At 43.7% G+C, this 22,033-nt stretch overlaps 1 protein-coding gene across 1 annotated transcript in view; it reads right to left on the bottom strand.

Annotated features, from left to right (window-relative positions):
• nlgn2a (neuroligin 2a) overlaps nucleotides 1–22,033 on the bottom strand; it is a 201,456-nt gene that overhangs the window by 62,960 nt on the left and 116,463 nt on the right. Inside the window, exon 5 of the mRNA XM_030088438.1 lies at nucleotides 4,084–4,272. Within this exon, the coding sequence (XP_029944298.1) occupies nucleotides 4,084–4,272 (189 nt within the window). The remainder of the gene's footprint in view (nucleotides 1–4,083; nucleotides 4,273–22,033) is intronic.

Below are 22,033 nucleotides of genomic sequence, written 5' to 3'. Positions count from 1 at the left end.
CATAAACACCAGGATATCTGCACAGCGGCCGGAATATGTCTGCGCGAGGACACGGAGCGATGCAGCCTTAGGACAGACCTTGAATGTCAGTATTTTTTATTTCACGGATAACGACGGGTTACAGGCGCTCACCTTTCTGACGGCTCGCACGATGCCCCGGCTCGAGAAATATGGGGTCTTGAAGGGCTCGTGTGTGGACATTATCACAAGTATCATCACACTCAGCCAGTTCACTTAAATTACAAAAACCCTCTGTGGGTAATCTATTATCTATCCAGTTGAGGATCTATAAAACTACAGTAATAGCAGGGCTGCTCTGCCTCTATTCAATGTTATGATCGCAAATATAGAAAATTTAAATTCATTTTCAGTTCTACAACTGGTAAAACTTTGACAGAAATAAGCAAGAAAGTTGGTTGATATCAAAGTCATGCAGAAAATGAAGCACTGTCACTTTTTCTAGCTTGATTTTGGGATGTTCAGGTTGAAAATATGATCCATAATTGTGCTGTCTTTGTGCTGCCAATAACATAATAATCAGTGCAGACTTTGTTTTTAACACATGGTATCAGAGAACAGCCAAATGTACACAAATCCATGTTAAGATGTGATTAGTATTTCTGTAGGAAGAGCTTAATTGGCAGATTTTAAGTACAAAAGAACAAATATCAGGCTTTTCTCAGCAAAAAAAAAAAAAACTGTGCTTTTGTGAAACAGTACAAGCAAGGCATTCAAAAGGAGCAGCTTTAAGTCTTAATTAGCAGCGGTGCATTCAAATTAACTCAACTCCAGCTGTAATCATTTATATGATCAGGGTAATTAAATACACGGCTAAATTGAAAGCATGCGGCGGCAGAAAACTTTGCAGCCCTCCAAGTAATTTGTGGTGGGGCTTATAAAACCAAGACCACAACATTAAACCCGTGTGCCGCTAACAGCTAAAGACCACATCGGTCGACTTAAAAAAAAAAAAATAACTGGAGCGTCGATCACGTGCCTCAGTGGTCTGGTTCTGCTAATGACTGTCTCGTGAACACGCACACACACACATCTTGTTTCAAGTTTACTTTCCACAGCATCTAAGCCCCCTGCATCAGTAATTCTTGCGGTGCCCTTCCAAATCGGCATGTCTGAATTACTGAGGCAGGAACACAAATACAGGCACAAGCCATCGCGCGGTGCATCAACACAGCACAAATTGATATGCATGAGTGCACGCGGCTACACGTGCTGCTCGGTGCGCGCCACCTCTAAAGCACACCAATGTGCCGCGGCCTATCCGCTTTGGCGTGCATCTCCGCACGGCTCGCTCCATCAAAGGGAAGGCGCCATCTATCATATAGGACGCACGGGGCGATAGATTACTCACATTTCTCCCAATCATAGGCAAATTGCTCTGGATGGCTCTCATATTTGGGAGATAGCTGCGACTGTCTCTTTGCATACAAATGGCAGAGTCTCCCTCTCAATTTTATTTCTCCTTGACGCAAAGAATGTGATGAGAGTGTCACAGATTGGATGCTGGAAAAAAAAGGGGAATGCAGAGCTGCCGTCGGAGCAGTGGAAAGAGGGGCGCAAAGATACGGGGAAGAACTGTGGAATAGCACAAAAAGAGGTAAATAAATAAATCTGAGCAAAATCCAAGTCCAGTGACACACTAAAAAGACACTGAACGGACTAAATACTATGCTAATGTCTCTTTTAAAATTTGGCAAAAGAAAGGCATGGCGGAGCTGTTCAGACTTCTGGCTCATGCTTTCATCTTTGAAAAAACTTTTTTTTTTTGCTTTCAGTAATCCACTCATTCAGATGCCATCTGTAAGGGATTATTTCCATTCATCTGAAACTCAGTTTGTTCGGCCCAAACTGGCATGAAACTGCGCCACAGACCGGAGACTCAGTCTGACTTAGTTGTACCACAGGACTTTGCTTTTTGGGCCCATTTTGCGGCCATTAGCAACTGTCACAAACGGATTAGAGTGTAAAAAGATTTCAAAATAAACCACCAGACTCACATACATAATAATTACTAGTTTGGCTTTGTTTTGCTTGAGTGTTGCTTCAAGGGGGAGAAATACTTTTATGGGTAAGAAGATATACTATTTAAGTGAACGCCAATGAGAAACTGGTCCAATGCAAGTTTAAAAGAGAAGCCAATAATCTGCTGTTGTTTTCTACTTTGTAAATGAAAATGTTTTCACTTCATGAATAGTCCAGCATTCCCATATTTCTTTCCAATAAACTTGGTGAGAACAACGTTGATTTTTCAGGAAAGCCCCGCAGCCATCGAAGACAAAGAACCCAACAAAGATCTCGGCTGAAAATTAAAACATCGGCTGTGTGCTTCATGGATTTCTCCGAAAACTCACATTATAAATTGCATTTTGTTATTCAATTGTGCAAAAATGTTGATGAACTCAATAAAGATGCATTGAAAAGCAAACACTTCAGCTAATTATATGCAAATGAAAATCTGTCACCATTGTAAATGGTATGTAAGTGCTGCAGAAAGGAAAAAAAAAGAGAGAGAGAAACAACAACACAATATCGTTCTTTAAGAGGGAAACAAAACCAATCAAAGGCAGGCAGACTATTTTCAAACTGCTTCAAGGAGCCCACTCTCTCTTCTGCTAATGAAATATCTAATGCACTTAGTTTCCTTTAGTTAGCACCTGCCTCCTCAGAGGCATGTTCCTCCTCTCCAACCTAAATTACTTGGTCTCAATGGAGTGAGACAGAGCGCCGTGAGTAACGAAGAGGCGAAGTCGAGTGTATTTTCAGACGACGGATGATGAGATCTGAAGAAAGAAGGTGGTAAGCAATGCTGTACTGTTTTTTTTTTCTCCTCTCTATCATGTCTCTCAGAAACCTTTCCCTGGACATTAAAGCCATGTTAACCAATTTAACGCCGTCACAGCTCAAAAGTGCATCATAACCACATCTTGTGCAAGTGAAACACTCTGTAAAAGTGCTTCTATTTTACAATCCTTGCTCTTTGAGGAATAGATAATAAAAGCTGCAAAACAGACATCTAGCGAGCGGAGGCAGTGGAGGGAGGGCTGCAGCTAAAATGAAAAATTGCGAGGTGGAGGTCTGCATTAGTAAAAATGCCAGATCTGAATCTCATTTGCATTCCTGGAGGCATTTTTGCATTTTCTCCCCTAAAGGGCCTTCCGAGAGAGTTCGAGGGATGTAATAAATAACAGCGTGATGGTTTGAAGAAAGGTGGCGTGAGACAATCTGTCTATTGAAAGGTCTCATGTTGCAAACAAGGAGCTGTATTTATCTGGAAACCTAACGAAGAAAGCATGGTAACAGTTCACATATGGTGTCAGAGTCACAACCTGCACACAAAATGAATGAACTGATTTTTTTTGAGAGGAAGAACAGTCGATCGATCTACTGTACCCCGTGTTTCAGTCCTTGGTTTCTCTTTACAGTTTTACCAAGTTACAGACAACTAATTGGTTCAGTACTGCTTCCAATTAGTGTGACTTAGGGATAAATTCCTAAAACACTTGAAGATGTACAGTAAGGGAAACAGGTCATTTGATGGCTTCTCAAAATACCAGATGTCTCCATCCCAAACATGTTTTTCTTCATAGTATGAGCAAAACACGGTTGGTCTGACAGTTAAACTGTAAAAGCGGAGACAACATCCACCAAAGTTAAATCATTTATGTACATAGGTACACTCTGCTGCCATTTAGCTGTACCATTCCTCTCTGCTTTTAGTAGTAGTTCAAAAAGATGGGCAGAAAAAAATGGATTTTCTTTTTTCCTTTAAAATGTTGCTACAATAGCGCAATTACACACAGAAAGCAGAAGCTTCAATTACGCCTCAATCAAGACCGACGGGTGTTTCCTGTGGGGTTGGTTTCATTGTGGTATTTCATAGAAAACCTGGACTCTCATAGAAAGTGAAGCCATTACACAGTGTGTGTGTGTGTTTCGGGAGGAATAATTACCAAGAGAGACCTATAAGAAAGCGAGCCTTCGTGATTTACACCGTATTGCTAAACGCAAATTAGAAAGAAATATTTCGTTGATAAATTCCATCGTCAGCATAATAAATCAGGAGACAAGGGAAATGATCAGCTGGTCGGCGTCCAGATAACTCACCGAGCACGCCCAGACGGTAGTTCATGGTCACCACGATCACGTTGCCGTAGGCCGCGAGGACGCTGGCGTCGAACATGTTTCCTGTGCCTTCCATGTAGGAGCCTCCGTGAATGAACAGCATCACGGGCTTCTTCCTGCGGTCACGGATATCTAAACACACACACACACACACACACAACGTACACAAAGGAAGAAAAGTCAATAGCTGTATTTACGCTGCTCATATTCTCTTTGATCACACATTGTGTTAGGACTATAATATCCTGAAAGAAAGAAAGGGGGAAAAAAAAAAAAAACCAGCAAATTGCTCAGCTGGATGAAAACAAGGAGAAGGAGTGCGACTTTCCCTGCAGCTGAATGTCAGCGCTTAAAAATGAGCTTGGGGTCATTTAGATTTCAGGCAGCGATTCCAGCAACAAGAGTCACTGCTGCAAGAATCTAATCAAACGTTTCCTGGTGTTTAAAGCAGTAGTAGCTACTTGTAGAAAATCGCTGGATAGCGCTCCATATCGGACCCAACCTGCACATCATTCTGCGCAACAGGCTTTATTTCACACTGAGGGCCCGATTAACTGAAGCTGATTCAAGTCGTCTAACAAAAGGTTGCGGCGATCCCAAATGATGGCAACAGGGTGTTTTCCTAAATCAGAGCTGAAAATTAAGGTTTGACATGGGTAGTTAGCTAAATCTGAGACCGTGTACAAATTGTACTGCAGGGGAAGCTCAAAGCTTTTCCCCCCCAGCAGCAGGAAAAGATGCTTTTTACATGTCGGAAACACATTGAAAGCAACTGCTCTCCACAAGCGCAATTTACTGAAGGTTAAAAGGCGACAGTGTGACGTGAGGAGGCCACAGCGAATGTCCGTGTTCCTTTCCAAAGAGAGCATTCTGTGTGCAACCGGCAGATAATACAAGGCCACTGGCTCTTAATGCATCATGTCGGCATTGAATTTCCATAAATTCCTCGTTTTACTTTGTACCTTAGATGTTGGAAGTCCCACTAATGCAAATTGCCGCTCGCCCTGAGCAGCGGGGACAGCGATATCAACCTATTTCTAGGTCAGTTCCCCTGTGGGGGGATCTCAAGAAAAACACAGTTTTCTTGGATGCTATCATTTCGTACTGGCACAAATTGTTAGTGGGTCCCGCCTTGAGGTAAGAAATAGAAAGATACTGAGGAAAGTTTCAGATCAAAATGTCATGTTCCAGCAGCAGAAAACTGCACTTAATGTCAGGTTTTTACTTTTAAAGTATTACTATTTTCTTCAAATAAATTAAAAAAAAACTAAAATGGTGCGGTCTTATTGAGATGTGCCTAATTACATGAATATTAAGCTAAAAAACTAAAATATATATCCAAGCTAATACCCTCAGATTTATTGTAATACTATTTTGTACTATAAGGAATTACACTGAAATGCGTGAGTCTATAGTTTGTCCTCAGTGTGACGAGATAACAGCAAAAGTAGACGATGAAAGATTAAAATAATGGCTGAGTCTTGTTTCGACAAATAAATGAAGATTAACAAAGCTTAACTGCCAAAACTCTGAGAATCAGACAACGCTGGAGGAACCCACCTCCATTTACCAGGCTGCATCTTTCAAAATGACTGAATCATTTTTTAGTTGTAATTTGTTATTTTATTGGCTTTTATCCCAACTTTTTACCTAAAGAAATCTCTTTGTCCACTTTATCTCCACCTAAAAATAAACTTATTAATAAAAAATTACCTTGTTCTTTTGTATTACAAAAGTATTTTACGTGAAATTCTTTCAAATATCTTCCTGAAATAAAGTGTTCACAGTTCATTGGCTCATCCTGCATTACAGGAATTTCCTACCACTGCAAACAATAAATAAATAAATCTGTAAATTGAGCACTAATGCTTTCAATCATATCTTGAGAAAGAGCTTTCTATATCAAAGCATTATTCACACATATTACTGTGACATTGTTGCAGGGGATTGCTACAAGAAGTCAAAACGCTTGCTCCTTCAAAGTGGCATGAAGGACTTTGCGAAAATACTTATTTTTGGGGGATGAGCCCGGGGTGGACTTCGTCGAAATCATGACGCCTGGAATTTCTCTCGAGAACATCAATGCCGTGTTTTGCAGAAGGGCCCTAATGTCGTCCGTGACAGTTTTCAATGAAGACCCGCTCCCGCGGCTCTGCGTGTGCGCGGGCTGGACGGTCCCTGACGGGCCCTCGTTGGCCTTTGAACCGCTCCCCCGGCTGACCCCGAGCAAAGACGCTCCAGCCTGCCAGGAGCCCACGGTAGCATATGGCACACAAGACTTAGAACTGTGGCACTGTGACAGCCCCTATTGGCTCCTGTGTGTGTGCGTGTGTGCGTGCGTGTGTGTGTGTGTTGGCCTGGGGATATGAGGGAGCAGTAGTGCAGAACAACCACATAAATAACCACTACAGCATCTGCTAAGGAAAGGAAGAGAGATGGAGGCTGTTTGGCACCCTTTGAAACCTGCTCATATATTATATATGTACAAATATAGGATGTGAGATACCTGCTGAAACATGCATCAAGAGCTTCACACTGAAGACGCAGCCTAAAAACGCCACTGGTACACCGGAGCAGTGCGTACAGATACACACACACACACACACAGCCATGGTGCTTAAACCGGTGCATCAGTCAGGCAGACACACTCACATTGGGGAGGGAGGAATTTACAGGCAGCTGCAATGGAGAGTCTCCATGGCAACTGCTTCACATGGACTTGCTTCCTGCCTCTTTCCCGCCTCTCTCTCTCTCTCTTCCTCCCTCACTTTACATGAGCCGCTCTCACGTGGACGCATTACTCTGGCGCATGTCGAACCCGGTGATGCCCTTGACCACATCGCTACCTGCATGTCATTTCATTAGAGGCAAATGACCACATACACACTCCTGGCTCACACACACACACACACACACACCTCTGCAACAGGAGATGAAGAGTGACAGTCAGTGGCATCATGGGAGAAAGAATGCAGATGCACGGATGCTCACACACACAGGAAGCGGGCTGTCACAGCCGACCTGTAGACTCTACGTCCATGGCTCAGTTACAGAGCCTCACATTGTGGCACGGTGACAGATTCTCCCCAGGCCCTCGGGGGGCTACAAGCCTCCGCTCTCACTGCCTCTGGCTTTGTTGTGGCTTTTTCCACAACAGAAAAGTTAAGCATGCAATGCCCGCAGACAGGCAGGTGGTTGGGTTCCAAACTCCTGCTTTCGCAATTTCTTTCCAAAAGCTTCATGGGGGGAAAACACACACACACACACACACACACACACACACACACACACACACACACACACACACACACACACACACACACAAACACCTATGGTTCAGTTTCAAAACGTGCAAATTTCATGCATCAAGGCATTTCCCAAAAAGCTAATCAGTTCATCAGCTCTCCTGGGAGAACCTGTGGTGTCTGTATAAGATTTGCATTCATTTGTTTTTAAGCAGTGATTTTGCTCACGAGAGAAAAGCGGTACAGGGTACAGCACGACGACAACGGAGGTAAAGAATGAGGCAGAGTCAACTCTATAAAACTATTTAGCATTTGGTACATCAGAAATATAAGGAGTCGTCTGCAGCTCTACTTGGAGGCAATCAGCAGGGCTCCAACGGGGAAAAAAAAAATCAGGAAAGAGTTACTGCAGAGTTAGCATAAGATCAAGCAAGAGCAAGGGCAGCGCAAGTGTCTTTGATGGTTTTAGACAGATGAACTTATTAACAGATTAACTTTTCTTCTCCTTTGCTTTTTAAATTGCAAATGTCCTTGCGCCCATCTGGTGCGCCCTTGGGCAAGTCTGTCCTAAAACAAGTCCTGTTCAGATCCGTTGCCGCCTTTGAACAAGAGATTCACCTAATAAAATGAGTTCTCGAGTCAGCGCTGCTGTGTTTACTGGATATTTCACTCTTAATGTTGCACAGAAATGTTTTTGCCTGAGTGCTACGAAGACGTGTTGTTGTGTTTGATATTGGAGTCGCCCGCAGGAGTTGAAGTTATTTAAACATCTTTTTTCAGGATTTCTATGAGCAAGTTCAGCGGAGCAGAGAGAGATTTGTCTGATTGTTTATTTCAAACCAAGGGTTATTTGGTTGTTACTTAAAGGATTAATATAATACACATGATATCAGAAAATTTGTTGCTGTTTTAAGTTTCATACTGATCAGAATTACTTTCTTTGAGTTACCTCTTTAATTATTTCTTGGCAGAGATTTGGCAAACGAACCGCTGCACATATTTAAGAAACAACGTCACGAGCAAAAAGCACTTCATGACACAGAAAGATCAATTAAACCCAAATTCTGTAGGTGAACGAATTCCAGCGACTGAACAATGGGGTTGGAAGAAAGAGCGGCTCTGCTCGGTAAACACAAACAACAGCAGCAGCGAAGACAAAAGCAAGATGGCAGAGAGCAGCCGAGGGCTAGAACCCCGAGGAGCTTAGCACGGCTGCTGATCCTCTCAAGCAGAACCGAGACAATGAGACGATTAGGCCTAAACTTGTGTCGAGCGTTCCAGTTTAGCACGCCGCCCACCGCTGCCCCTCGGAGACGCCGCCCTCGGGTCTCCGGCTCAGACGCGGGGCCTTCCCTTCGCCCGCCGCGTTATCAGACGGCCGATTAGTCACGGGGATGTGGCTCGGCGCGCGCGTCAGCGTCGCCCGGCCGCTGATTTTATGGGAATTGATGTGCGCTGTCAGTAAACAGTGACGCATCCAGCCAGAGAGGCAGAGTGGACAGATTGATACACACTTAAGTGGTAATGGCTGAACTTCAGGGTGTAAACTGGAGCAACAACCGAGACGGGGTGCCTCAGATTTACAGTCCGCTTCCATATTTTAGCTGTTTATTTTCTTTAATAGGAGTCGAGGCTAAACTCGGGATTAACCTTAACCACGTCCCGCCTCCGGATTCTTTCATCTGAGCCCCGGGAGCGAAGGTGTTGGAGGACGCCGTGTTTGAAAAGCATATATTACTTTTTAGCAGAGCGGAGCGAGCCGAGATATCATCTTCCCATATGTTAACCTGAGCGTGGAGAGATAGAAGGGAAGGCCCTTTTCTTCCACGCAGCCATAATTAAAAAGATATTGAATCAGCCGAGGTGAGACGACAACTCAGGGGGGAATAACGCATCGCAGGGAGCATTATACCTTCTGCAAATTAGCATTTTCATTTCTTCCGTACAGGCTCCGCTTTCTACGTTTTCCTCCCGACTCAACATTTCTATTTACATTCGCCGCAGAGCGCGCGCACACGCACGCACATAAGTTGGAGATAAATATTGACCTTTCACACTTTAGGATCCAAACTGTAATAATAGGGGAAATTGCTTGCAGCAAATGATGAACTGTCATCAGTGTGCAAATACACAGAGGCTCTTTGTGCTGGTGGGCTAATTAACAGAAAGGTTACCGAGCGCTGAACATTCTGCAGCTGTGTGCACTGGGAGGGGGAATGCAATTCGGGTGTATTTCTTTAATTCTGATGCCATGTAATTTTAGTCATGATGGACTGGAGTTATTATGAAGAGGCTTATCGTTAATGTGCAGGTCAAGCCGCGTGGATTTACTGTACATCCTCAATTTACACAGCTAAATACATTCTACAATCTTTCCAAATGGAAAACATTTATTGGAAAAATAGAGAAAAAGAAAACCTTTATTCCTGCCAAAGCTCAAAAGTTTTAAGTGACAAAGGTGTTTTATACACACACACACACCATGTCTCTTCCCTGTAGTCGGTGCTCTCTGAACCTTCCTGCAGGATCTTTGACAGAGGACCGAGAACTTTATGATCTGAGCCTCCGACCTCCATCAAGTCTGCAGGAAACAGATTAGCTTGGAGTTTGATGTCAAAGTGTGTTTGTTGCTCTTGGTCCTATCTTTTCACCTCTTCAAGCTCCGACCAGTACAGCTGGGGAGATTTCTCTCTGTGATTCAGCGAAAACCGAATCAAAAGTTGTCAGAATGCATCTCGTCTTGAAAACCTTGGAGACGTTGCGAGCCGTCTCAAACGGACTGCACCAAGGATCGAGAACGCTACCCGGCCTGTGCTGTCAATAACCGCGTGGTTATCGGCCTCAAATGAGATGGGTGCATATGCGAGTGCACGTGGGGGTCAACGGGAGGTCGCCGGCAGGTCGGCGTGACAGAGGGCCGCTGAAGGTGGGAGTGATGAATGGGGGCGTGATGAGATGCACAGCGGCGGGGCCGACCACTGGGCAGGGCCCGGCCTGAATCGTTACACACAATGGATCGAGACAAAGGCCATGCTGATTGCATCTGGGAGCAAGTGTGTGTGTGTGTCTGTAGTTTTTACTCTCTTTGTCAGGTTTCAAACTCAGTAGCCAACGATTCTGTGAGACACACACACACTCTCTATCTGCCTCGATCTTCCTGAGTTTATAACACGGGGGCTGTGGGGACTCGCATGAAGTTTGGATGATCTCAGCCGCTGTGCTGTTTGTACTCTGTCTGCTCCATCTTCACAGTCTGCGACAGCGAGCAAACACCCGCCTCCCAGCGCAATAAGCTCCCCGAGATCCAGCCAACAAGGAGCCCTGGCTCTGAGGCACAAGCTGTGCCTGTGGTACTCACCTGACAGGATGTAACAATCATCCCAGACCACTGCTTATAAATAATACTCGCTGCCTGCCGTTGTTCAAGGAGTGATCTGAAGCTCAATTTGCCTGAAGGTGTCTGAATGACTCCAAGGTCAAAGAGAAGAATGTTCTCTGGTCATATTGAGCCAGCACGGAGCTTTTTTGTAATTCGGAAAAGATTTCACCGCTCAAACACGGTCTCTCTGGCATGGTAGTGGCAGCATCATGCTGCGGGGATGCTTCTGAACAACAGGCTCTGGAAAGGGAGCGGAAACAAATGGAGAAACATGTTTTTCCTTTTGTTTTTAAGCGATCATTAAAAAAATGTGAAATATTAAACTGTTGGCATCAGGCACTATAGGATATACGTTTAAATTGAGAGTTCTACCGACAACTTTTTCTTTGAATCAGGGTGAAAATGTGAAGATTTAAAGTTGATCAGCTGCAATATGGAAAAAACAGTTTGGCCTTGTTGAATGGACAAGTATGCAGAGAAGTGGTGTAACACTCTGGTGTCTAATTGTGTCTGCAGAACAGTTCAGTGAGACATTGCACTGTGATTGCGAGTCAGGTGCAGCTTAAAACGGGCTTCAGGGCAAGAAATGTTTATGCAGCCACTTATTTTCCACGATTACACTGAGTTGCTATTGTTCTGTTTTACTATTCAAGCTCAATTCGATATGCAAGAGTTTCTTTATTGAATTCCCTCTTTACTCCAAAAAAGCAACCACGGTTCAATTTATTAATGCATAAACGGGAGGAATACTTTTCATAGTCATTGTATATAATCTCCTGAATTGGGATCCCAGAGAGAGAGTCAACATCACCCCAAGAAAAGAGAAAATGGCTGCAGTGTGCTGGGCATGTTTTCCCAGAACTCCTTTGTATTTTGAGCTCAACACCTCCTGCAGCCACTTTCCTTTTCCCCAAATCAGTCAGAGCTGCTCCTTCTCTCCCTCAGCAGATTAAGTGTGGGCGAGGTAAAAAAGAGAAAAAAAAAGAGAGAAAAGAAGAGAAGAGAAGGACACCACAGGGGATAGGAATAGCCGTCTTGGTCTGTCTGACAACTTCATGCTCTTATTAGACTCAATAACATCCCCAAAAACAAAAGTGGCTCTCTTTAATTTCCTCCTCTTGTCCGTCCGTTGCTCCTTCTCCCTTCTGCGTCCTCTCACATGGCCTCTTCGCCTCTCCTTCTCCTCGCAGCCCTGACAGCCTTCCCGCTGCTCGGTCTCTCTGGAGTTTCTTCCCTCCAGCGTCCCCCTCCGCCGGCCCCTCTCATCTCCAATCAGCTGCCTGTTATCTGATCTTCATTTTCTCTCTGATTCTCCCCTTTTCCGTTTCATCTTTCACTCCTTTCCCCCTCAGTTTTAGTCTGGAAAGTGTGTTTGTTACCCCTCTCTCTCCACCTCCTCAGCCAGAAGCCCCGACTTGTTTCAGTTGCTCTCAGTAGTGTTTTCCTTTCTTTCACCGCTTGTTTCTCCTCATTTGTTTCTCTCTATCGTTGCCTCATCTCCCTGTCACGGGCCTTTGTAATGCTCCTACTGTTAAATTCCATCTGCACCCCCCCCTCCCCACACACACACACACACACACACACACACACACACACACACACACACACACACACACACACACATAAATAGTGCTTGGATTAGGCTGACTTTTTTGTTTTGCTCCCTATTAGGGAGAGGATCAATTCCACAAATTGAGCGGATAGGGAAGGGAACGCGCACAAACACACTCATACGCAAACTCTCTCACACACACACACACACACACACACACACACACACACACACAACACACACACAGCCATTCTGTCCTCCAGAATCCCACAGTGACACAGACGACACAAACACAAGCATTGTCTGTGTATTCCCACCACCGGCGCGCTCTTTTCCCACCCTCATAACACTCCTCTTCTCTTCCCATTTTCCACATCCATGTTTTATTTTTTTTTTCCAGCTCTAAGCCTTTTGGACTCCATTTGACCCCGACCCCCCCCCTCCTCCTCTGACTCATCTTCTTCCTCCTTGTTTTCTTTTTTTTTTTTCTTTATCTCCACATTCTCTATGCTCGAGTGGTAACAACACAGCATAATCTCTGTGTGAGTGTGCTTGTTCGACTGCAGGTTTTATGTGTGTTGGGAGATAACGGGGGTCTTGTTTGAAGTGCCGCAAAAAAAAAAAAATGAAAATACACAAAGCAAAGCTGTGTGACGGCTCAAGGAAATATCAATTCAATGACTGCAATTCAAAATCTGTGCTTCTGCCTGAAAATATGACACTGCTTTCAACTTCCAGGCACTCAAAGATGATCCCAGAGAATCTCAGACTTCACATTATTGCCCCAAATTAGCAGGAAGTATCCTATTTTTAGAACTAGCCGCACGCCATTTTGCCTCAATGCATTCCAGATTCTTCCTGCTCAAATATGATCCTGAATCCTTCCAGCTTAAAGTCTATTCTGTCACTTAAATGCCCGAAAATTACCCTTCCTCATTTCTTTAATCGACCTTGCGTTGATGACTTCTTCTCTCGTCGACTCCTCACAGCTTAAAGACTGCTCACTGACTTCATTTGGAAGAACTTCCCCGACTCCTTGATGTGTAAAACTATTCCCAGACTCTATTCCTTCCAGACTATTGTTACTCCTTGATGTTGAAGAAGCCTCTCCGCTCCCTGTTGTGTGGAGTGTCCCTCCTCCTTCCTGCCCGAACCATCCATCTCTGGAAGGTGCTCACCCTCATCCTCCTTTGCTCAAACACTCGAGTGTGGAAAGATTATCTCTGCTCTTGACTCCTGATTTTCAAACACTATCCTCAAGGCCTGAATTGCTGACCCATCAGGACTTCAGGCAATCTCTGTAATTATCTCTTTTAAACTGTGTTGCAACATTCGTGAGCTTCTCCCTTCAGAGTGTAGCTCAGCTGATTTTTACTCAGCGTTGTAGTGAATCACGACACAGTTCTGTCACGCTAATGTTTGCACTGCTGCTAACAGCGATGATTTAAAGGCTGGACACCTGACTTGTTTCAAAATAAATGGAAAAGATACTAAACTGAGCATCATAAGTTCCTTTTGAAGGCAGTCAGCTGATCCCCAGCGAACACAGGTCCTCATTAGGTGAGGGATGTCTTTGTTTTTGCACAACAGCACTCGTGCTCTATCATCACTTTCTGTTCTGAATTATTATCGAAGCAAAAACTTTGTTTAATGACCATCTTGGTAACATTTGTTACTTCCAGCCTTGCGTTGTGTGTCTGTACTATTTCTCACATTTTCCCACACGGCGATATGAAAACACAATACAGTAAACCAAGGACGCTTCAACACTTCTGATAAGAGCGGGAACTAAATTAAGTCGAAGCTTGACTTAAGCCCTGAGTGAAAAGAGAGGCAGTGAAGGATCGGAGAGCTCAGAGATAAACTGAAACTTTTGTTTTTCATTTGACACAATACGTGGGAATAATCACAAACCGGCTCTGAGTTTAGTGTTCCACTTGAAGCTTCACTTTCATTTTTTTTTTTTTTTACACAGTACATGCAGCAGGTTATTTCTTTAATAAAAATGAGTGGAAGGCTCTCGAGCTGGCATCAATACTTTCATTTGTTTTGCATTTCTATGCTACGTCTATATACAAAAACAAAAAAAAAAAAAAAGCTGCTACGCTCCAGTGCTCCTCATCTGCCTGCTCGTCTGTCCTCATGCAACCCCTCATTATCCTCCCCCCCCCACCCCCCCACTCAGCCTCTCTGCCTCCTTTGCCCCCGCCACTTCCCTCCCTCTTATAACGATCTGGCCATTACTGGGATTGTCGTTCCAGTCCTGCTTTCACGGGGTGTCTGGGGTCTAATTGCGACTGAATGAGCATGAGTGTGTATCGCTGCGAGGCCTCATTGACTCAGATCCAGAGGCCAGCTTGTCCATTCCCTCTTGTATAGAGATGTTCAGCTCCACTCTTCACAGGCACCTCAATGCATAATATATACATAAAGATGCTGTTCTCCTGGGTGACTTGCATGCAGCTTGTGGTTAGTTTAGTTTCATTTTTGAACGAAGACTTAAGCCCTTTTCTTTTATAAATTAAATAAAATAATGCAAAAAAAAAAAACATGTTTTGCATTTAAAAGTGTCTGATTGGCTCCCTCTGCAGCGACAGCAATGAGTAAAAAGCCGAATTGCTTCAAACCTGGCGACCCACAACAACAACACAAGAAAGAAAGGAATTCCTTGCCAGTGAATTATAGTCCAACTTAGAATGTCCCAGTCGCTCCTTGATCATCTCCAGCAGCTTTGCCACATGTGGGCACTGAGTTGTCCTTTCACGGAGTGTCAGACATCAAAGAAGTGGGATGATTTTACCACGCCAAGTACTTCAATGACTTTTTTTTTTCTTCTTTTTTTTTTTTTTTTGTTGCAAAATTTCATTCATCTGTATCAAATAGATAATACAAAAGCAAGTGAAAATAAATTCAAAGCACTGTAAAGTATCTGGTATTTGGCATCTCTGAAACATTTAGAGATGAGCTACAGTACACTCTTTAAAAGACGAACTGTGGTATCTGCCCCCCAAAAAAGTTACCAGTCGTCCTTTTTTTTTTGAGCGACATCCCGGGATTTTGGAGGCCAGGATGCGGCGTGACAGCTGGAAAAGGCCACAGCCATCTGGGAGTAGCAGTTAAAACGGCAGCTCAGGTTTGTTCTACAATCGCACGGCAGGTAATTTGTGTCCTGGAGTGTTCTTTGGCCTCACGGAGAATTTATTGAGAGCTTTGTACCCATTTAAGTGTCAGTGCATTCCAGCGTGTGAATGCGAAGTGGTTTTACAGCACTTCAAAACAAAGTGTATAAGTACGATCTATTTACCATTCATCACTGCTCGGGGTGTCAAAGTGAAATCCGCATGAGTGGTTGGTCGTAACATTTCTCGGTGGGGACACTGTCAATGGCAACTTGGGGATTTTGCAAATCTGCCCGTATGCCGCTGTCATCGCTTTGAATTGAATTGTTTAAATGATAATATGTTCGATGTATTCTCACTAAACAACCTATTGCTTGTCACCCAGGTGTATCGTAAGCACAACGTTCTGTCTCGCTGACTTTTTCTCCCTTCAAGAGAAAACACTGAAGTGATGGAAGAAGCACTCTTATCTTTCTATGATGAAACCGGCTGGATTCTTTCAACTCTCGTATAATGTGGTACTTTTAGACATATGAGGAAACCTGCGAAACAAAAAGGCAAATCTGTCACTTTACCTTGCTCGTTTCATTTTCCCTTCTTCGAACTCATCAGTACGAAGAACTGATTGTTTACTCGTCGTCTCACAGATTCCACCCATTGTCGAGCACCACAGTTATGAAATATTCATTGTTATTGAAGTGAATGACTAATGCTGCCACTGACTAGTGCGTATTTATCAGTATAATTTATGCATTCTTGTATTAATTGTGGGGCCGCACGGTGGTGTATTGGTTAGCGCTCCAGCATGAATGTGAGAATCTCTGGAGTTCCACTGTGGCTACAGGTGTAAAAGAGAGATCCAGACCTTCCAGACCTTCACAAGTCTTTCACATAAATCACAGTGCTTCAATAAAACAGACAAAACCATGTATACAAAGAGAGAGCATGTAAACAGGAACGGCCCCTACCCCAGACTCAAACCTGGAATTATCTCGCTGTGAAGTGGGAATGCGAACCGTGACCTTTTGCATGTTTGTGACGATGTTTTCTTTGACCTCATCATCTCTAAGTTAAAGTAACAGCTCCATTTGTAATTGAATAACAAGAGAAAACATGAAGCACACAAAAGCGCCGCGGCTTCTCCAGCTTGTTTGAGTATATAAAGTGTATTATCTGCCGAGCGTAATGTATTCTTTTCCTGTTTGCAGACTCCGTCAGGAGGAGCACGCAAACAATAAATTGGGTGTAAGAGACTCTCCAGCGTTCCCATTAAGAAACGCTGTCAGCTCCGTCGCTGCCCACCCATCTTCATCTCATACATAACAATACCGCCTTAATTGGAATGCACCGCCGAGAAGGAACCATACGATCCAGGTAGAGAAGAAAAAAAAGAAAACACAAACACAGCGGGCACAGAGAGAGATGGAGACAACACACTGACACACTCGGAACAGAAACCGAAAAAAAAAAAAAAAAGCATTGGCTGGTCAAATCGAGCAAAAGTTTTTCAAAGCAACTTAGTTTGAGGCGTTTCAGCAGAACTGCACAGAGAGGTGAATAATCTCCTGTCTCGTGTGTGTGAGTGCGTGTGTGTGTGCGCATGTCCTTCAGTTTGAGCTGTGATCTCAGATCTGCCAGCAGCATATCTACACATCACAACCGTGTGTGTGTGTGTTTGTGTGTGTGTTAATCTGTAATCAAACATTTTTTGCATGCATGGAGATCTTCCTGTTTGTGCTCCACACCACCCCGGCGGGAGGCGGGATTATTAGCAGCCACTTATCTCCGCTCGTCCGTCCTCTCGCTGAAATCTGATGGTGGAGCAGAGAAAAACCTGCCTCTGCTCCAGAGCTGTCAGACCCTCTGCTCCTTCTCCCTTCCCTCCCTCCTATCTGTGCAGCCACATCCACAAAAAGACTGCTGCTGGATGTCAATACGCTGGCAGTTAAGAGAGTTTGAGAATCTGACTGAGGGAAGTGTTTTTCCTCCTGCAGTCCCACTTGATCGCCGCCGTCTCCTGTGATCATGCAGAGTCCTAATTTTTACTTTCTGGCTTCATTTCCACCAACTTGTAAATACATTTACCTGCCAAAAATACTTTCACCAGCTACACTATTTACATATATCATCCTCAAAACTCAAAATAGGACACAGCATTTTGTATGAGGTTGTTACTGTGAGCGCTGTATAGTTTAGCAACACATTCCGATTCTGTAACAATCAATAAGTTGTGGTTAGTTCTGACATAATATGAATAAATATACAGTTTACCTATAGATTAATTTATTAGATAAATGACTTTTCACCTCTAATCTTTTGCAGAGGCTGAAATGTTCATGAGGTAATTATTTAGGCAGAAGTTATTGAAGAAGAAATCCCTGCATGCATCCTGCGCAGCGCTTTAGAACAACCCTTCATCACACACCATGGCGCCCCCTCTGCAGCCATCAATTCCTAATCCCGCATTAAGGAAACATAAATAAAACAACCGCGGTTGGCATTGAGCAGGTCGGCTGTCGGGGATTATCACTGATTATTTGCTGCTAGCGCCACGTTCCCTCTTGCTGAAATGCTGAAGCAGGTGACACACACACACCGTTTCTGTACATCTCTGCTTGTGTGTCTGTTTGCATTTATTATCTAGAGCATGCAAAACAATGCATCAAGTATGATAAACCCGGTGTATTGCTCTGCGATGCTTCATCGATAGAGTTGATCTAACAGACGAGTGCTGGAATGTCATCCCTGCTACACAATCCAACAATTCCAAACTTCATTTATTTCAGTGAGCACTTTAACATTTATTGATTTGGATTAAACAGACTCCCAATCGCTCTTGGCCAGCTCAAAGCCGAGCATCAAGGCTATTCACCGACGTCCAGGAGTGGAAGAGGACCCGAGCCAGCCTTCGACGTCGCCTCCCTCATTTCCCTTATAGCCACTGCACACGGCAATCAAACGAGCCAAGAGCAAAACAAAACAAGAATAATACGGTGTTGAGCGATTTCCCAAACACCGAGCGAGCTGACAAGCCGCACGTCGCCAACAAGCTCTCCCTGCCTCTCCTCGGCCTCCTTCCTGCGCCTCCTCGTCGCTCTCTTTGTCTCGTCGAAACTCAATAAGACAGGATCCGTCAGCACGCGGAGCAGTAGGTGTATTCGATGAGGTATCGACACAACCTTGACATGACGCGGGTCGAGCGTCAAGGTAACGGGGAGGCAGGCCGGTTTCAGCCGCAACTAACAAACAGGCCGGCCGAGAAACCGAGTAATGGAGAGAGACGGGAGATCGAGTCTCTGTAATGCTGGAATAAAGTTGTTTTGACAGGACGGTTGATCTTACCAAACATTCTGAAACTCACACACATTTTTTTTCTAACTTTTCCTGCAGAAGATTGCAAACATTTCTGTCTTACACTATTTTGGTACTATCCATGCTTCTTTAGATCACTCCTGCTCCCTACTTCATAGTTTTCCTCCTCACTCAGACAGTTTCAATTTATCTTTCATCATTTGCTGGATATAGAGCCTCTCTCCTTATACAATAATTTGTACTCTGCAAAAAAAAAGATGCAAAATGCAGTGAAACGAGCGACACGACGGACGCAGTCTGGCGTATTCATTGCAGCTTGATTGCTCGCATTCTCCTTGTATTTTTGTGTTTGGCAATTCAGAGAGTTGGCTGTGAGCGTTTGTATTGTACAGCATGTTAAATTTTACACAGTGTAAATCTGCAGGAAATAGAGAGATTTAGTAGGAGAGTGTGTCCCTGGATGCTCCTAATTACATGAAAAAGATGGAACGTGCCAAGTCTCCATCGCTGCATGGCGCCGTTTTCCAAAAAGACAGTTACACTTCAGTGTGTGTATCTGTGTGTGTGTGTGTGTGTGTGTGTGTGTGTGTGTGTGTGTGTGTGTGTGTGTGTGTGTGTGTGTGAGTGAGGAGGGGCTGTTTCAGAGTGCATGTGCACGTCTGACAGCACAAACAGGGAAGCCGATATGGAGGGATGCTGCACTGCCCACAGGCCAACGTCCGCTAGCAGAGTTATAACCAGAGTGGAAACACCACATAACACAGAGAGACAGAGGAGGAGGAGGAGAGAGGAAGAGGAACGAGCACGGAGAGGAGAGGAAATTGAGGAGAAAAAAAAAAACACTCGGATGCAGACAAAAACAGGGCAGTGAAGAGACAAACTCCTATTACTCCTTCACGCCATCGACCACCGCGGAGGCCGGGAGTGAGCACCGACGGTATCTTCAGTCTTTTGTCTCCCGCTGTCTGCAGACTGCAATTTGCCAGAGGAGGGAAGAGAGATGCATCCCTCCTCTGGTCAACATATCCCTCCGTTAATCACAGCTTTAAATAAATTAGTATTCTCTATTGATGCATATTGCATTTACTGATTTTTTTTTATTTTATAGAAATGATTCAGTTCAGAAGTCCATGTTTTCTTGATTTCACTGCTGATCAAAGTTGTGAACAACAAGGCAGGTTGAATGCCTTCATCAATAAGTTAGTCCCCAACCGTGATCAACATGTGAAATCTCAACCACTTCTATAAGTCCCCCACAGCCAAATGTGTACATTTTTCCTGGGAATACAGCGGCACATCCGAGCCCCTCTCGCAGCTATCACCGTGTGGAACATATTCAATTAAAAGGTGTTAATTAAGAGCTGATTCAGCGCTCTGCGCTCGCTAATCCAGCCGGGGGAGAGAAACTTTCTGCAGATCTGCTTTCTAAAGCCTGACGCACCGCCGGCGGTTTACCTGTGAGTCAAACTGGCCTCAGCAGGGACTCTCTACTTTTTTTTTTTTTTTTAACAGATAAAGTTTAGTAAGTTGCCTGGACAGTATTAATGTTTAATCTAAATCTAGAGCATCAGCAGTAAAACGCATAATCTCAGCTTGTTGTACGAATCACCATTCGTCGTGTCTTTGCTGATACTGAGAAATATAAACCAACCATCAAGAGTTCACAGTGGAAACATCAACATCTCCCTGCATACTCCAGTTTCCTGCATATTTGATTGTACCATATGTTTATAATATTAATCACGTTTTATATCACGTCGACTTGTTGTATAATTTATCTTGAGCTATCAGAACACGTGATATTAGCTTCTATTGTTAATCACATCATATCTCACATGTTTAATATTTATATTTATGTATAGAATAGCGATGGCAACATGTCATGTTGCACTATGCAGTGTATTGTATTATTCTGTATATTGTATCATGTCACTGTGTATCAGTCCATGCAGTATATTATTAAAATATATTGCCTGATCAGTTTTAGTTCAGTTGTTGCTCCTGTTGCAACATTTGTGCAGATAGTCTGATTTTCTTTATTTCTAGGCTGTTTCACAATCCTTAATTCCACTGTTTAATTAAAGTACCAATAAAACCACAAACTCCCTCTAGTGGTGCAGGCAGGAAAATAATCTCTCTCTCTTTTTTTTTTAAGGAGAATTCAATTCAAAATATCCTCCATCTAAATAAGCAATAACTTTATTTTTGTCTGAACCTCAGCCTGCTGCATTTGGTTCATGCACTCAGTGCGACCACACTTCAACTGTTCTTGAGAGCTTTAGCAGTTTGAATATTGTGAGTAATAGCTGCAGACATTTCTCAAATGCATCATTTGTGAAGTCTCTGTCGTCAATAGTTTCCATGACTGCATGTTTGACTTGACAAGCTCAACATTTTCTCTGTAAAAACACTCTGAACCACTGACCTATTTTACACTAGTCCTATTCTATATTGATTTGTTTATCATTTAGAAAATCACACACGTTTTCTGAGATAAAACATAAAAACTTGCCAACAATTGAAAAATTGTTCAGTGATCAATACTAATAATAGAATTTCTCAAGACTTTAAGTATAACTACTACATTTAACCGTTATGTTTCATCTTATTGCACATGAAATGTGTGATTAAAAGTAACAGACATGTTGATGTGAAGGAGGCAGCGGTGGGTTGAGCAACACTCACTTTCCTGTTTGGTGGCGACAACATTTGAGACAAAACGAATGATTAAAGAAATAAATCACGGTGTTACTTTTATTGCTTTGCGCCAATAAAAAGGCGTTAAGGGTGGCCGTGATATAAAAGCAATATCACATTTGAGGTCATGTTGCTGGACTGAATATCAGCACAACTGTAATTATCTTCCAGAGAATCACAGCAGCGCTGCCGCTCGCTGCATCGCGCCCTCCCCCGCGATATTGCTGAAATATATCATGCAGCATCACCATCGCCGTGGATATCACGTCGCACATCGTACCGAAACACATCTCACTGCAGCAGCATTGTAGAATACAGTATGACTGCAATACTGTAAATGAGTGAGAGCTGATTATTGTGGTGGCGTTTTGAATCAGAAGCACCGCTGAGCTCTGTGATATGACTGGAAAGCTGACAACAGAGCGCAATTTTCCCTCACAGCACATCAAACTTTGAAGATTTCTACCCTCAGAGGCTGGAAGAAAACCGCCTTTCAGTCTCAAACACATTCAGCCATCGTGACTGTTATTGCCTCTGACGCTGGATGTGCGACTGCATGTACTGTACGCACGCTCGTCGGGTTTTTTTT

This window comes from Salarias fasciatus, chromosome 3 (genome assembly GCF_902148845.1).
Source record: "Salarias fasciatus chromosome 3, fSalaFa1.1, whole genome shotgun sequence".
NCBI classification, from domain to species: Eukaryota; Metazoa; Chordata; class Actinopteri; order Blenniiformes; family Blenniidae; genus Salarias; species Salarias fasciatus.
This window is presented reverse-complemented; position numbering and strand designations above follow the sequence as displayed.